The following is a 16928-nucleotide window of genomic DNA, read 5'->3' as shown; positions in this document are numbered from 1 at the left end:
AAACGTCAATTAAGATGTGATTTGTTTCCACTGAACTTTTCTAAATTTCCATGGTCAAACCTGTTTTCCTTAGCTCTCCTCTAAGACACGATATTTTATAATTAACATAACTGCAAGCAGTCTTGCTTTAGTAAATAAATGCAATGAATCTAGTTTGAAATTGAACAGAAGCATCATTCCTGGTGGCAACATTTGTTTCAAAATGAATGAAAATATATCTAAAGATGCAAAATATTCATACTGACATATATCATACAGAGACTCCACCCTCAAAAGAGAGAAATTTTCTCTCTCCCATGCTTTTTGTTTAGTGGGAATGATAAAACAAAACATACTCTTTAGGGAATCTGATGAAGCAGAATCTGCCAGAAGCATACGAGAAGATAATATTTTATAAACTTCTGAATGTTCCTGTTCTGGGAGGAAATTTAACAAATTCTGATCCATGATGTCACACTGCAAAGAAAAGAAAGAAAGTACAAATGATCAAAACAAAAAAAGAGTGGAATTCTCATTCTCCACCAACCTGCCATTTTCCGCAATTGGGACTGAATTTTATTTGCGAAACCAAACAGAGGGCCCAATTTTCATAAGCAGCTGTTTAAACTTTCCATGCCCATAGACACTTAAATATACAAAGTGTCAGATCCAAAGCCCATGGAAGTCAGTGGGAATGTTCCTGTGGACTTCCATGGGCTGTTGTTCTGGTCTAAAATAGGTAAGTGGGTACACAAGTTAGGCAGACACTTCTTAAAATTGTGCTCTGTATCATCATCATCAGATATTATACTGAACAAAAGTAGTACACACTGGGCCAAATCCATCTCTGATGTAACTCCATTGACACTTGTGAAGTTCCCCTAAGCTTGAGTTTTCTTCATTAGAATTAAACCTCTAAAAGTAACCCATTCCAAAGGAAGTCCCTGCTGCTCATATAGGGATAGACTAGGGAAGAGAGGGTGTAGTGAACTTTCCCACCTGCAAAGCACAGCCACAATTGCAGTTTCTGAGCTTTGGGATGTGCAGTGACTGCCTCCTCTTACTGCCTGCAGGAGCACAAACCAGTAAAGGGAGGCAGGGAAAAGGTGGGTCCATGGCTTTGCCCCTGCCTATGTCCCAGCTAGAGCTGGTCAAGCAAACGGTAGAAGAGTGCTACACCATCCACAGGGACAGTGCAGCATGTGAACTCCCCTTCATAGGGGAGCTTTGGTAGGGATTGTGCATCCTCAGGATTGGTGGGAATCTCTACTGCCACCAATAGGCCACTGGCTTAACTGCATAGTCTGGCCCACACTCTATGGGTATGTCTACACTACGGGATTATTCCGATTTTACATAAACCGGTTTAGCAAAACAGATTGTATAAAATCGAGTGCGCGCGGCCACACTAAACACATTAAATCGGTGGTGTGCGTCCATGGTCCGAGGCTAGCATCGACTTCTGGAGCGTTGCACTGTGGGTAGCTATTCCATAGCTATCCCATAGTTCCCGCAGCCTCCCCCGCCCCTTGGAATTTCCGGGTTGAGATCCCAGTGCCTGATGGGGCAAAAATCATTGTCGCGGGTGGTTTTGGGTAAATGTCGTCAGTCACTCCTTCCTCTGGGAAAGCAACGGGTGGCGATGAAGTCCGAAATCAAAATAAAAAAAGAGCTCCAGCAATGGCGTCTGTGTGGAGATTTTTTTAAAAATGATTTTGAATTTCGTCTTCTGTAACGGAGCGCTGATAGAACAGATTTGCCTGCCCTTACTGCGATCACATCCACATGGTCCATGCTGGAGCTCTTTTTTTATTTTGATTTCGGACTGCATCGCCACCCGTGCTGATCGGAGCTCCATGCTGGGCAAACAGGAAATATTCAAAAGTTCGCGGGGCTTTTCCTGTCTACCTGGCCACTGCATCCGAGTTCAGATTCCTGTCCAGAGCGGTCAGTGGTGCACTGTGGGATACCGCCCGGAGGCCAATACCGTCGATTTGCGGCCACACTAACCCTAATCCGATATGGTAATACCGATACTAGCGCTACTCCTCTCGTTAGGGAGGAGTACAGAAACCGGTTTAAAGAGCCCTTTATATCGATATAAAGGGCCCCTTAGTGTGGACGGGTGTGGCGTTAAATCGGTTTTACACTCCTTAAACCGGTTTAAACGCATAGTGTAGACCAGGCCTATGTCTACACAGCAAAGAAAAACCCACAGCTGTCCCATGCCAGCTGACTCAGGCTTGAGGGGCTCAGGATGCGGGGCTGTTTCACTGCTGTGTAGATTTCAAGGCTCGGGCTGGAGCCCGGGCTCTAGGTCCCTGCAGGGTGGGAGTGTCCCATCTTTTTTTTGTGTGTTTACACAGTGCCTAGCACAATAAAGTCATAGACTCATAGAATATCAAGGTTGGAAGAGACCTCAGGAGGTCATCTACTCCAACCCCCTGCTCAAAGCAGGCCCAATCCGCCAACTAAATCAAAATCAAAATCCATACCTAGAGCTCCTAGGAGCTACCACAATATAAATAATAATGATCCATTTCCATATTTGGGATTGGATTTCAGACAAGGTTATCATGCTAAATACTAGTAGGGCAAGGAAAGAATAACCAGTTTACCGTTTTAGATCCCAATTCAGGCAAGTATTTAAGTACTTGCCTAAATACGTCCTTATTGAAATAGGGTTTAAGTCTCATTGACTTACTTGCCCTTCCTGAGTAGGAATGTTTTCCTGAATTGGATTCCTAGTTTCCAGTAGGATTTAAGAGTAGAAGGGAAAGCAATGAAAAACGTTTCCTTAACACTGAGACAAACATCTGAAAAACCTTGAAAACTGAAGAAATTCTGTGGAAATCATTGGACCCAACAGACCGTAGGACAGCAAGAGTCAATCTCTCTGCCCACAAATGACAGAAAGATTATTGAACTCCTGCACTGCGGAGGACTAAAGAAAAATGAAGTAGGTGGTTTTAGCTTGAGCTACTTTGTTACTGTTGCATAGCAATATTCCTACGTTTACCACCAGTCCTCCTTATTTCATGACATTGTTTCACCTAAGGAGAAAATAATTACTCACCGTATTATAGTTTAGTGGAATATGTTAGGTATATTTTGTTGGATGGAATATATTTAACATATTTGGCTGAATGGCAAAATGAGCGAAAAACATAATTAAAATTTTCCTAAGGAAAAAAAAAAAGCAAGTGGAATAGAAGTGCTTCCTGTTGCTTCTGGCTGTGTATTTATATAGAGGCTGAACTACTAAAAATGAGTGAGGATTAATGCCTTAATTATCATACCATCTGTCCCAGTCCAGTATCTCCAGCAGGAGCAGAAAAAAACCCAACTCTTCTTCTCTGCTCCTCAAGCTAGACACAGCATAGCACAGGAACGTCTTTGGGACATGAGACACAGTAACCAATCCCCCACAACACACAGCCACATAGAGCAGCAGCTCCACCACTACCAGCTCCCTGGGAACAATCCTTAAAAGGCCTGCTTTCCTTTGGAAGGCACCAGACCAGCAGCAGACCTTCACAGCCCAGCAGCCTGGTGACATCAGTCAACCAGTTCAGGATCTGATCCTATTCCACTGAAGTAAATAGGAGTTTTGCCCTTTATTTCAATGGAGTAGAACCAGACCTTCAGTGCACATCTCAGAAGGCCATCATCACCAGCAGCGCTATTCCCCATCAACTATAAGTAAGGCTGTGATTCAGTCACAGATGTTGCAGAAGTCACGGATTCCATGACTTTCCATGACCTTCTTATCTTCCACAGCTACAGCGGCCGGTGAGGCTGGCCCGAGCAGCATCAGTCCTGGAGGTAGCTCTAGGGACTGTCCGAGCAGCAGCAGTCCCAGGGATGGCTGGAGCAGCGGCCCTGGAGGCTGTTGGTAGAGCAGTCCCCAGAGGCCTCGGAGCAGGTGCCTCCCAGAGCAGTGGCACCTCAGGGCCCTCCAGAGCAGCAAGGCCCCAGGAAAAGATTTAGTCATGGGTATTTCTCATTATTTTTTGTTTATTGCCCATGACCTGTCCATGACTTTTACTAAAAATACTTGTGACTAAATCTGAGCCTTGACTAGAAACCAATTTTATATTTTTCCTAGAAAGCAAAGATGGAAAAGAAGTTAGGTCATATTGTTCCTCTCCACACCAGAATATCCTTCAGAGCTTTGTCTTGTCTAGTTTTAAATGCTTCACAGCAACAGGGAACTGAAGTGTATGAATCATACTAAAAAAACCCAAAGATCACTGGTTGGATATTTAAAAAAATTATAATTTTTTAATTTTGATGGGAAAAAAGTCACATTTTCATCTCCCCCCCTTTTTAACCAATGCTAGAAATAAATTGGGGGCCCAATCCCGCCCCCAGAGTGAATATTCATAGAAATCAATGGGACTACTACTCACAAGAATAAGCACTACATGCAGGTTTTGATGTTTACAGGATTGACCCATAATTTGTATCTGCAAAAGAGTGTGCAAGAATTACTCACAGGTAAATGTCCAAGTAGAGGTGTAATACTGTCAGAAACATATACAATGGTTCCATCTGTGGTGACTGCTATAATGAAGCCATCTAATGCCTAAGAGAAATGCACAAGTGGAGAGTTCTTTAACAGTAGTATGGGCTTTTATCAGTAATTCTCATTGTACATTGATCAAAACCTTTTACCACCCCACTACATTATTAGTAGGTTGTAGGAACATTATCTCAAATTGCACAACAGTAATTCTCTGATTTCACGGTCTTATCTCACTTATACAGTGTTCTTTGTAGTTCAGCAAAATATACTAGCTGAGACAACAAAAGGCTTACAAGAATATTTCAAATATCAGTTTTTAAATTAATAATAATGCAAAATGGCTAAGCCTGGATCCTTGGAAGTTATTAAAAAAGTTAGCTCTGTGCAAACATCAAAGCATCATGAAAGGACGCAGTGCTATCTCAAATAATAATTACCCACAAAATTAATCTGTTTGTATTAATGTAACATTGTATATTACTATGCTTTCATGTAAATAAAAGCAAGAGAAATGATCAAATAAGCTTTAGCTTCAGGTTTAACTGAGTGACTTATTTTAAAGATCATGGTATTAGATTATTCATTAGTGGTACACTTCACCTTTGTGCAGAGAGCCAATATAGCACTTGAGCATTATTTAAATCCCACACAGCAGCAGATTCTCCAGCCCTGGGATTTAAGTGGGGGCACCAACCTTGTACCAGCCCTCTGCATCGGAGAAAATATCACCCTAAAATATTTTATCATGTAAAAATATTTTGCTCATAGCCATATCTGAAATCAACAGCCTACTCCGTCTTGAGCTAAACCTTCTAAGTGTATCTAAAGCAAGGCCTCATCTACTACTCCAACAAGGAGAAGCAAACAAATAAGAAGCACTTAGAATATTTGGTCAAGTACAGTATTAAATTCATAGCTCCAGTCCTGCTCCCATTGAAGTTGATGAGCCAATAGCAAAACTCCCATTGACTTCAGTGGGAGCAGGTCTTGATCCATAAATCAATCAATCTAAATTCTGATATTGGTGCCAATCACCTAGGGAGGTGGTGGAATTTCCATCCTTAGAGGTTTTTAAGGCCCAGCTTGACAAAGCCCTGGCTGGGATGATTTAGTTGGTGTTGGTCCTGCTTTGAGCAGCGGGTTGGACTAGATGACCTCCTGAGGTCTCTTCCAATCCTAATCTTCTATGATTCTATGATCATTATTGGAGTAACACAAATGTTACAAGCATTAGAATAAGGCTCATACATATGCTATTGGAGAGATCTGTTCACTGTGCAGGTGTATTGCAAAAAGCCAGATTACTGTGACATTGAGGTCATAGGTTAAATGCAAGATCTTACTGCAAATCTAGGGAATATTACCTTTTAATGATGTTATACTGCATGACCTCCAAATCATGACAGTCTAGGGGTAGATGCTCAGTACCTTTACGTCCCATTGACTCCAATGAGAACTCAGGGTGAACTGGCACCTCTAAGGAATTCCCATATAATTCAAGACATTTTTTAAAATAATCAATATTTTTCAATAAATAAACATATGTCTTGGTTGCCAGAAGTGTTCAGCACCCATGCCTGCTTACATCAATGAGATCTTCAGGTGCTCCAAACCTTTGACAATCAGGTCAATAATTTATACCTCAGTGGAAGACTATGTTCACTAGCTCTTATAGTTAGTCTGGTTCTGTTAAATTTAGGTGCAGATAATATTTTTCTGTCATACATTTAAAATATTTTCTAAAAGCATTATAGCAATTAACCCAGGAAGGAGAACAGTGGCACTGCAGGGCAGCTGGGTTATGCCTGTTACTATGGTGAGGTGTTTTGTATTAAGTCTTTATTTAATATCTGATGCAAATCATACAAATTAACTCACATTATAATTCTGTGGGGAAATCAAATTAACGTATGCATATATCATTTTATTTTATTTATTTGAAAATAGTCCGTCTAACATTAATACGGTGTCTCTCTCATCAAAGGTTATTCAGCTGTAAAAATTAAAATTGTACAGATATAAATTAATACTGTTCTCTTCTAAATCAATAACCAAATTCCCATGGTGCTTAAACTTAGACTTAGAATCTCCTGTGCCTACTGGCACATGAGTCAACCCATTTTTCCCATCACTGTCTGTCCAGAGCAAGGTGTTTGATTCCTTCATAGGATGTCCCCATGATGGCAGCATCCTTTTAAATCCTCCTGTGATAGGTCATTCTTTGTCCTCCATCCCTTCTCTTCCCTCCAGGTGGAATCCAATCTAAGATGTACCTTGTGCTTCTGCCACAGGGTCGCATGATAACATGACGAAATCACTGTGGCAGTATCTATCTAATTATTGAGTCCACAGTCTGCTGAACCAGGGGCATCACACTTCCACATTGTTCACAGAATCTCTCCAATGAATTCCCAGGATTCTTCTTGAACAACATGGTGGAATCCATTCAGCTTCCTGTTGTGTGCTTCCACATCTGCCACATTTCTGAGGTGTGAACAGTAGTGTTGGAAGGACAATAGCATTGTACAATCTCTTTGTAGTGTGCAAGATACATCTTACTCTTCCAGCTGATTGAAAAACAGGAAAATGAACTTCTGGTTTTACTGTTTCTTGCCTTCATTTCTTTAGTGAGCTGGCCCTTGGCAGATATTGTACTTCCAAGATAGACTAAGTCATCAACTCTTTCGTACTCTTCTCCTTCAATTTCACATCTGCCAGTGTTGATAGCATTCTCTCCTATCTCCATAGTCTTGATCTTCTGTGTACTGTTTCAAAGTTCCACTTTATCAGCTTCTGCTTTCATGCTCTCAAGAATGGTGCAGGATCAGGTCATTATCAAGACAGCAGCCACTTCACTTCAGTCAAATACACTTTGTTTTGTTTTGTTTTGTTTTTGAGCCATTGCTTGCAAAAAGCAAGGTTTTATAGCTGGACAAAGAATATTTTTAAACAGAGTCTTGTCCCAACATCAGTAAGTTAGGACTTGTTTGGGTAACCAAGCAGAGAGAGAGAGAGAGAGAGAGCAAGCAGTTCAACAGGACCTCCCAATATCTACTAAGCACCGGCTCATGAAGAATCATAGTGCTATCTTCTATTGGTAACTACCCTACAAGAAAAGTCTGCAAAAAAGGAAAGCTACTTATCTTGTACTAACTGGAATTCTTCGAGATGTGTGATCCCAATGGGTATTCTCTGTGAGTGCACATGCGCTCCTTGTGCCTAAGACTAATAGATATTTCAGTAGCAGTGTCTGTTAGGCACCTCCCTGTGCTCTGGTGGCAGGTGTATGCACGGGCGAGAGGCCACCTGTGGGATGGTGGTGAACCAAAGTTGTCTTGGCCAGCAAGGTGCTAACAGGATTACTGTTGTCTCAACCTGCTTGATCTTCCCCAGGACACCAGGGAAGGCATACGTTGGTGGGTCCAATCACTATAAGAAGGAATCCCTCTGGAGTTGTGCCTGTGGGCAGCTTAGGAGCATTATGCTAGACACTTTCTTGGTTGCTTGGGTCACAAAGATGTCCCAGGATGGAGCGAGCTCCACTACCAGAAGAAGTACTGCATGGCCAAAGGGTGGATCTCCGACTCATGATCTTTGTGGAAAAAGCCTGCAGAGGCTGTCTGCCAAGATGTTCATTACTGCCAGTAGGTGCACTGCTGAGACAAGGATCTGATGCCGGATGAACCAGTTCCAGAGTTTGACTGCTTCCGTGCAGAGTGGGGCAGACTTCACTCCTCCTTGTTTGTTTATATAAAATATTGTAGTCATGTTGTCTGACATGAGTTCAACATGTGCAATACAGGTGAAGGGAAGAAACCTCTTGCAAGCTTTGTGCACTGTCCAAAGCTTGAAAAGATTGTTATGCTGTTTGGTTTCTTGTAAAGTGCAGGAGCCCTGGGCTAGATGGTCATCCAGGTTAACTCCTCAGTCAAGCATGGAGGCACCCATAATTAATATCTTTTTTGGTGGTAGGGGAATAAAGGAACCCCTATTCAGACAGCGTCTTTGATTTCCCACCAAGTGAATGACATTAGGATGTTCTGAGGAAGCATGACTCATTTGTCAAGGGTGTCCCTACTTGGAGTGTAAACCATCCACAAACATGCCTGAAGGCACCAGAGGTACAGACTTGCGAAGGATGTCACATAGATGAGTGGTTCTCAACCTTTTTCTTTCTGAGGCCCGCCCGCAACATGCTGTAACCACGGCCCAACTGTGCCACAACAACTGTTTTTCTGCATATAAAAGCCAGGGCCAGCGTTAGGGGGTAGCAAGCAAAGCAACTGCCTGGGGCCACATGCCACAGGAGGCTGCGTGAAGCTAAGTTGCTCAGGCTTAGGCTTCAGCCCCAGGTGGTGGGTCTCAGGGCCCCAGACTTCAGCCCCAGGTGGTGGGGCTTTGGCTTTCTGCCCTGCAAGTCTAATGCCGGCCCTGCTTGGCAGACTCCCTGAAAACTACTTGTGGTCCTCCAGGGGGCCCCAGACTCCTGGATGAGAATCACTAACATAGATGCAGGAATTCATATGGCCTGGAAAGAACCAGGCAGGATCGGACTGCTATCTATGGGATGAGTCAAAGTTAGGTGGTGAGATCCCGCATCATGAGGAATGTATCCTGACTTAAGTAAGCCTTGCCCAAAATCAAGTTCAGATTCACCCAGTTAAATTCTAAAACTTGTGTGGGGCCTGAAGTGGACCTTTCTAGATTTACCTGAAGTCCCAAGGAGTAAAAGTGATTGCATAAGGAGAGGACCGCCATCTGCGCCTCCTGATACGACTGACCTGTGAGCAGTCAATCATCAAGGTAAGGAAATATTGGGCTGTTTTACAGACTCAGACTTGCTGCTACCACGGAAAGTGCCTTTGTGAAACCTCTTTGGGCTGTTGAGATGCCGAAGGGAAGAAATCTGAATTGAAAGTGCTCGAGGCTCAGCGTGGAGCACAGGAATCTCCTGTGTCCTGGATGAATGTCTATAAGAAAGTAGGCATCATTCAAATTGAGGGCCGCAAACCAGTCGCCTTTCTGTAGGGAGGGGATAATTAAGATCAAGGTGGCCATCCTGAATCTCAAATGGGCACAGGAAGAAATTCAGCTGTCTGAGGTGTAGGATGGGTCTCCAGCTCCCTTTCTTTTTGGAGATGAGGAAATATCTGGAGTAAAAGCCCTTCTCCCTGAGTTGAGGAGGCACAGGCTCTATCTAGCTGGATTTGGGAGTCCTCCTCCTGTGTGTGAGTCCTCTTGTGAGAAGGGTCCCTGAAGGACAGGGAATGGGATTTTGGAGAAGGGAAGACAGGAATTTGATAGTGAAGCTATTGAGGACCCGTTTATCCAACGTGATGTGATGCCATATCAGGAGGAAAGGGGCCAGGCAGCCCCCAAAGAGTGTGGGATAAGGGCAGTGCAGAGAAAGGGCAGTGCAAAGACTTGTTGGTGATTCTCAAGCATCCTTTGTTGGTGGGAGTCTGGGACTAAAGAGAGGGTGGTGGTGGTGCATTTGCCTGATACTTTGCACCCTTTGATGTTTCCAAGGAGGCTCACAGACCCTTGGATGAACAGGATGGAGGAGGCAGCTGGGACTATTTCCTCCAAGGTGCCAGGGTACAGTTCCCCAAGGAGCAGAGTGGTGTGTGACAGTTCTTAAGGGAATGAAATGGCTCATCTGTTTTCTCACTAAACAGGTTGTTACCCTACAAGGGGAGATCTTCTACTGTTGCCTGGACCTCCTTGGGGAACCCCGAGGATTGCAGCCATGCACCTCATGATGACTGAAGTCGCCATGGAATGAAAAACCATCTCCGCTGCATCCAGCAACACTTGATGAGATGGTCTGGCAACAATTTCTCATAGTCAAGGATGGCCCAGAATTGTGGCCTGGCTGAAATTTGTTTTTCCTACTGAAGAGATCTAGTCTCTTGTCATCCTGGTCTGAAGGGGTGGGCCTAGGTTGGAGCAGTTTGTTATGCTCGTTGGCAGCCTGGACCTGCAGCGAATATAGCCTCAGAGTGAAGGTACCCTGCAATAGGAGCACTGTACCGAACTTCCATGGTGGCACCAACCACCTGCAGCAACACCTTCTGCCCTGGCTCCACAAGCCTAATCCCAGCCCAGTTAGGAGGGGTGGGCTGCCCCAGGGAGAGGGTGGCTGGGCAGTGAACCCACCCTGCACTCACCCCACAGTAGGAGCTCCTGTTCCATGGGGCTGGGCCCAGTTTCTCACTCCAGGCATTGCAACCTGCTGCTTTGCCCCCAGACACCAGGTTGCAATGCCACTCATGCAAAGTTGGCCCAGCTAGACCAAACCTGAGATAGAGGTCCTGTACCAAATTCAAGTGAGTTCGGCTCTGATTTCTGAGGGTGCAATTGCACCCATGGACCCTGGCTAAAGCCTCCCTGACCTGGACCACTACAGAGTTCAGGATGGGGTGGGAACACAAATGTCCCACCCCATTGTCCCACTGGGACAAAGTACTTTTCCTCCACCATTTTCAGGGTCAGAGTGCACTAGCTGGGGGGGGTATCAGATATTGGCAATGACGTGCCTTCCCTCGCTGCGGCCCCCAACCTGCCTGCAGGCTCGACAGCCGCGGAGAGAGGGGGCTGCAGCCCGGATGCTGGGGCTTTCCAGGAGGAGGGGAAGCTGAGGGCAGGGCAGCAGCAGAGAAAGGTACCATGCGCAGCTCTCCGAGCTCCCAGCTGAAAACCCTGGCATCTGGACTGCAGCCCCTTTCCCTGCCCACAGCATCCCCACGCAGCCTGCAGCATCAGTACTCCAGCAGGGGCTCCCCCACTGGGTGGAGATGTGGGGCCCCCATCCCTTTGCCTTCTGTGTGGTCTCTGAGCACAGGCAGGTTTGCGGGGCTGAAGCCAAGGAAGACATGTCCCAGCCCTTCCTTCCCTGGCTTCAGCCTCACAAACCTGCCTGCAGTCAGGGCCTTTCTTCTAAAAGAAGTTCTCAATAAGTGGCATGTCCCTGTCAATATCCAAATCCTGTTAACACTGAAGTCGATGGTATGGTATGGTATGGTGTGGTATGGGATTAGTTTCTGGCAAAATGTTGCTATTAACTGGAAGTTGTTGATATCAGGGTTGCTATCAAGTGGCATCCACTGTATCTAAGAAAAAAGAAAACCTAATTACAATACAATAAAGTTTGAGTGGGAACACTAGCAAAAAGCTGCGAACACTGAGGGGTTCCCTCTCAGACCACAACTGGTAGAAAGGAATTGGAGAGGTGGTCAGTCTACAGCACCCCTTGTACCCTCAGTTTAGAGCAGGAGGTGGGGTAGGGTGCAGGCACAGACCGGTGGACACTGCTACTGAAAAATCTTCCGGTCTCAGGCACACGGAGTGCATTCCAACCCACAGGGAATACCCACAGGGACAAGCACTCGAAGAAGAACCCAAGTCATCTGTCCATTCATTTGTTTCTACCCCAAGGGAATATTTTTAATTCAATGTGAAGGGAGTAATGTGTGTAAAGTCCTGGAATGCACTGAAATGAGAATCTACAATTATGCACTGAAATGAGAATCTACAATTATGCCAGGCAAGTGCAAATGAAGTGTCTCTTAAAAACTGGCCTGCAACATTCACGAGTGCCATGGAAAAACCTAAGACAGATACAATAGATGCAAACTAACAGCTGTATCAAACAAAACTATTAGTTAATTATTTCCATTTGCTTCAAAGCATGAGCATTAACAGAAAGGGAAGTTAAATATTTAACAAGAAGAAAACTTATCATGAAAAACTTAAAGGTAATGGTGACCAAATAGTGGAGCCTCAGAGAGAATTTACAGCTATCCACTCCCAGCACAGCATAGTTGCTCCTGCTGACTATTTGCATCTCCCTGCACCCAGACAGTGAATCATGTCCATTCACACTTTTTCCTTCATACTAACGTCCATAAATCACAGCAGAGAAAACAAATAAGCAGTGAAAACATGTTATTACACTCCAAAACCAAATAACCTTTACATTTTTAGTATCAGAAAAGACAATTAACAAAGCTGTAGTTATTTATAAGATAGAAAATTACATTTTGGCAGCTCATTTGGATTTCATATCAAACCTACACAAACATCATTGAGTCATTTCCCTAAAAATCTCTGCTAGTTTTAGAAACTCCTATGGTATAATTTAAATGTAATTTAATAGAATATAATTGCAAAGTGCTTGTGCTCCCTATCATAATAAAGATGTCTTTGATAGGAACTTTGGAAATGATTGCGCTGGCAGTATTAATGGTGTCAAGTCAATAGGGGCTGTCATTTTCTCTGTTTGTATAATACCTAGCACAATAGGGTTGTGGCATGGATGACCTTTAGGTGCCAATGCAGTATAAATGTTAAATAAAATAATAATAATATATATACAAAAAAGGAGAGATATGGCAAGCTTTCCCTTTCCCTATCTTATATTTGTAGCAATAAAATGTAAATCATAATTTGAATTTATTTATGTACACTTCTGCCTCGATATAACGCTGTCCTTGGGAGCCAGAAAATCTTACTGCGTTATAGGTGAAACCGTGTTATATTGAACTTGCTTTGATCCACCGGAGCGCGCAGCCCCACCCCACCCCGGAGCACTGCTTTACTGCGTTATGTCCAAATTCGTGTTATATCGGGTGGCGTTATATCGAGGTAGCGGTGTATTGCATTTAATATGTGTGTGTAGCATTTTTTAAAAAGTGGATTTCTATTGACTATAGTACTTTGGTTACTGCAGAGTCCAAACATGGAATGGAACCCCGTATTGGTTTCAAGTCTTTTTGTTTCATGGTGGCTCTGCTTTATGGTCAAGTACAATAAAATCTAAAGTTCTTCTCTTTTTGGGATCACAGACATATTGTTGCTCTAGAACAATGTGCACATCCATAGCAAAATTACATGCATTTTTACCTCCAACATCAGCTGGGTGAATTCTTCATTGCTGAGAAATGAAGGCTTCCAGTCTTTTTGAATTTCACAAATCTCTGTCTGTGCTGAGACTTCTAAACAAATAACAACATTACAGGTTTTTTTTAAATCCAAAGAAAAAGTATATTTTGCAAAACTGTATACAAATTGCTGCTAAGGGATGTAAATATTTTGTATAACTTGAAATGAATAGAGATTTTCAAGCATGGGACATGCATGCAGTGCAAAAATATGGATAATATCCTCACTGGGCCATGTCCGGAGGTCCTTACTCAGTTTTCATTCAGCCAAACCCCATTGTCTTCAATGGGAGTTTGCAGTCAAATGGCCATTGTTTTCAATCAGTGCATTACCTAGGTGAATACTGAATGGAAAAAAAAAAGGCCTGAGCAAAATTAAAATCAGGATGAGGATTAGCATACATCAAATATGTAGTTACGGTTTACTGAGTTTCAGACTTAGGATGGGAATGACACAGGGCTAGATTTTGGCCTACAGCCACAATGCCGAGTAGGGGCAGTGAAAAGCATCCTTGAGGAAGCTGGAGGGCTGTGCCTTAGAAACCACAATCGCTCCCTCAGTTACTTGGTGCACAGGTGGAATGTACAATTTACAACAACATCTCTTGTGATGGAGCATCCTTCTCCCCTCACAGAATCTCCAGCCAGCTCCACAGTGCAGTGCAGGCCAGAGGATGGGGGAGCAAACCAGAGCTTCACTCACAAAAAACAGTTGAAAAATGCAATCTCCTATCCTTTAAAATAAAAATCTGACTGTGAACCTGTCTGGTGCTTTGATGGTGGCATTCTGTTCTGCCACATGGAAGCACCCTCCAATAAGCACTCCTAGGGCACTCGTCCCGTGTAAATTTTCACTTGGAGAAGTGCAAGCGTATGATACTTATAAATCATGGCTTTGTAGGTAAGACTGAACCCAAATGAGAGCTGGTTGAATCTCGTACCCGCCGCCAAATCCGCGGGACCAGCGGACCTCCTGCAAGCAAGCCGCCAAAGGCTGCCTGACTGCCACCCTCGCAGGGACCAGCAGGCCGCCCCCCGCAGCTTGCCGCCCCAGGCACGTGCTTGGAGTGCTGGTGCCTGGAGCCACCGCTGGGTTGAATCAGATTTGTTGAATAATTTATTTAAAATAACATTTCTAATTAGTACTGGTGCATTATGGACCTCAGTGGCTAAGTAATGTAAGAATGTATTTGTCAGATAAATTATTTGATTCATTTCTCAAAATTTTATACATATTTGCCTAATATTCTGTTCAGTATTCACCCTGCTCTAATAAAAGTACACTTGAGCACTAGCACCACGGGTTCGGTGGAGGGTAAATGTGGCCTCTCTACTCTACTCTGATTAACCTCATCTATCAACATTCATAGAGCACTTAACACCACATTCTATCTCTGTTTCAAGAGACTGATCACAAACATAAAAATAGCTGAATGATTTAAAAGGCAGTAAACCTGTAACAGTGTCTGTGTGAAGTGTCTCATGGAAGTAAACCAAAGCACGCACACAAGCACAGGCTAGTGCTTTTATAAGTGGAGCTGCAGCAGTCTGTTTCCCACTAAATTAACTTTTTCAGCATTGCTGGGGTTGTCTTGATACCACAATGCAGTGGCTTTACCGGCCCAGAATGATCAGCAGATGGCTGGGGAAAAAAGGATCAGCTCCAATCAGCTCTTTATTATGTACTCTGCAAAATGCAGAATTTTTACAGTAGATACTAGCATGGAAAAAATGGCATATTTGAAAAATCAATTTCTGGAAGAATTATTTGAATTTTGGCAAGCTTCCTTGGATTAATAGAAAGAGACTGTTTATTGAACAGGAAATCTGAAAATTGATCTGCTTTTCTGTTATAACTAAATTATTGGTTTAGAAAGCTGAATGTAAGAGGAATTAGTATTGAATACAACAAATAAAACTATCATATGCAGTGTGGATAAAGCAATGTTTTTAAACTGTATTGCTTGTTTTGTAGTATGTTGCATATCTACTATTGATTTAAACTTTAAAATAATGGGTTTTTGTCTGAAAAGTATTTTTTTTCTTTCTTTCTTTTTTTAAAAGAGTACAAAACCAGTAGCAATTCAGTCCAACCTCTATATACAATCATAGGCTGTTTACTAAACAGAGAACGATCGGGTAAAAGAAAGTGAAATGCCTTTTTTGAGTAAATTATTGGCGCTATCTGCTACTCCATTTACACTTATTCAGTTCCTGTGTGGTTGTTCTTTAGCTGATTTTTTAAAGTGTGCATTAACATCTTCCTTTGCTTTGCCTTGGGCAGCTAAAAAGAAAGATATATCATTACTGTCACATTTTAAATAGGTATATACAATTATCAAAGAAGCTGTAAAAGAATAACAGATATAATGAAACTTTCAGATGTCCCAATCATGCCCTCTTGCATGAAATCATCTTGTCTATGGCAATATTTCATTAAAAGAGAACCATCACTGCAATAACAGATTAACTATAATTCTTTCCTCAATTATTTTGACATTTGTGACTTAATTATGTTGCTGTCGTGATGTAAGAGTTTTATCTGCTTCTTCATTACACCCATATGTCTCAACTCTGAGAAGGTGGAGAGATTGTCCAAGGAATAAAAGAGAGCAAAGTGGCATAGACTAATTCACTAGGCCCCAGTCCTGCAAGTTGCTCTGTGAGGTTGGACCCAGTGGTTTCCCCAGGAATTGAAATTAGGGGAGGTGTTCGAATTTACAGGGGGGGTGTCAGGACCAATGAGATATATAAAAGAGATATGAATAAAATAAATGTTTTGTTAGGATTATGCAAATTTAACATAAGAATAATGCAAGTTACACCAAAACACATAACAGGTCTAGATTTCTAAAAAAATATACATTTAAAAAAATGTATTTAATTTAAATTGACTTTTGAAAAGTAAGCCATCATGGGGTAAGAGGAAAGTCCTCTCATGGATCAGTAACTGGTTAAAAGATGGGAAACAAAGGGTAGGAATAAATTATCAGTTTTCAGAATGGAGAGAGATAAATAGTGGTATCCCTGAGGGGTCGGTACTGGGACAAGTGCTGTTCAACATATTCATAAATGATCTGGAAAAATGGGTAAACAGTGAGGTGGCAAAATTTGCAGATGATACAAAACTATTCAAGATAGGTAAGTCCCAGGCAGACTGCGAAGAATTACAAAGGGATCTCATAAAATGGGGTGACTGGGCAACAAAAATGGCAGATGAAATTTAATGTTGATAAATGCAAAGTAATGTACATTGGAAAACAATCTCAACTATACATACAAAATGAAGGAGTCTGAATTAGCTGTTAACACTCAAGAAAGATCTTGCAGTCATTGTGGATAGTTCTCTGAAAACATCCACTCAGTGTGCAGCGGCAGTCAGTGATTCCCAACATTCTGTTTGCTTTTTTAAAAAGAACAGGAGCACTTGTGGCACCTTAGAGACTAACAAATTTATTTGAGCATAAGCTTTCGTGGGC

At 42.7% G+C, this 16928-nt stretch overlaps 1 protein-coding gene across 1 annotated transcript in view; it reads right to left on the bottom strand.

Annotated features, from left to right (window-relative positions):
- NPAS2 (neuronal PAS domain protein 2) overlaps positions 1–16928 on the bottom strand; it is a 158410-nt gene that overhangs the window by 66582 nt on the left and 74900 nt on the right. Inside the window, exons 4-6 of the mRNA XM_045005967.1 lie at positions 13412–13503; positions 4478–4567; positions 336–456 (exon numbers count right to left, since the gene is read on the bottom strand). Of these exons, the coding sequence (XP_044861902.1) occupies positions 336–456; positions 4478–4567; positions 13412–13503 (303 nt within the window). The remainder of the gene's footprint in view (positions 1–335; positions 457–4477; positions 4568–13411; positions 13504–16928) is intronic.

This window comes from Mauremys mutica, chromosome 1, assembly GCF_020497125.1.
Source record: "Mauremys mutica isolate MM-2020 ecotype Southern chromosome 1, ASM2049712v1, whole genome shotgun sequence".
Classification (NCBI taxonomy): Eukaryota; Metazoa; Chordata; order Testudines; family Geoemydidae; genus Mauremys; species Mauremys mutica.
The sequence above is the reverse complement of the archived record's forward strand: the minus strand, read 5'-3'. Positions and strand labels throughout refer to the sequence as shown.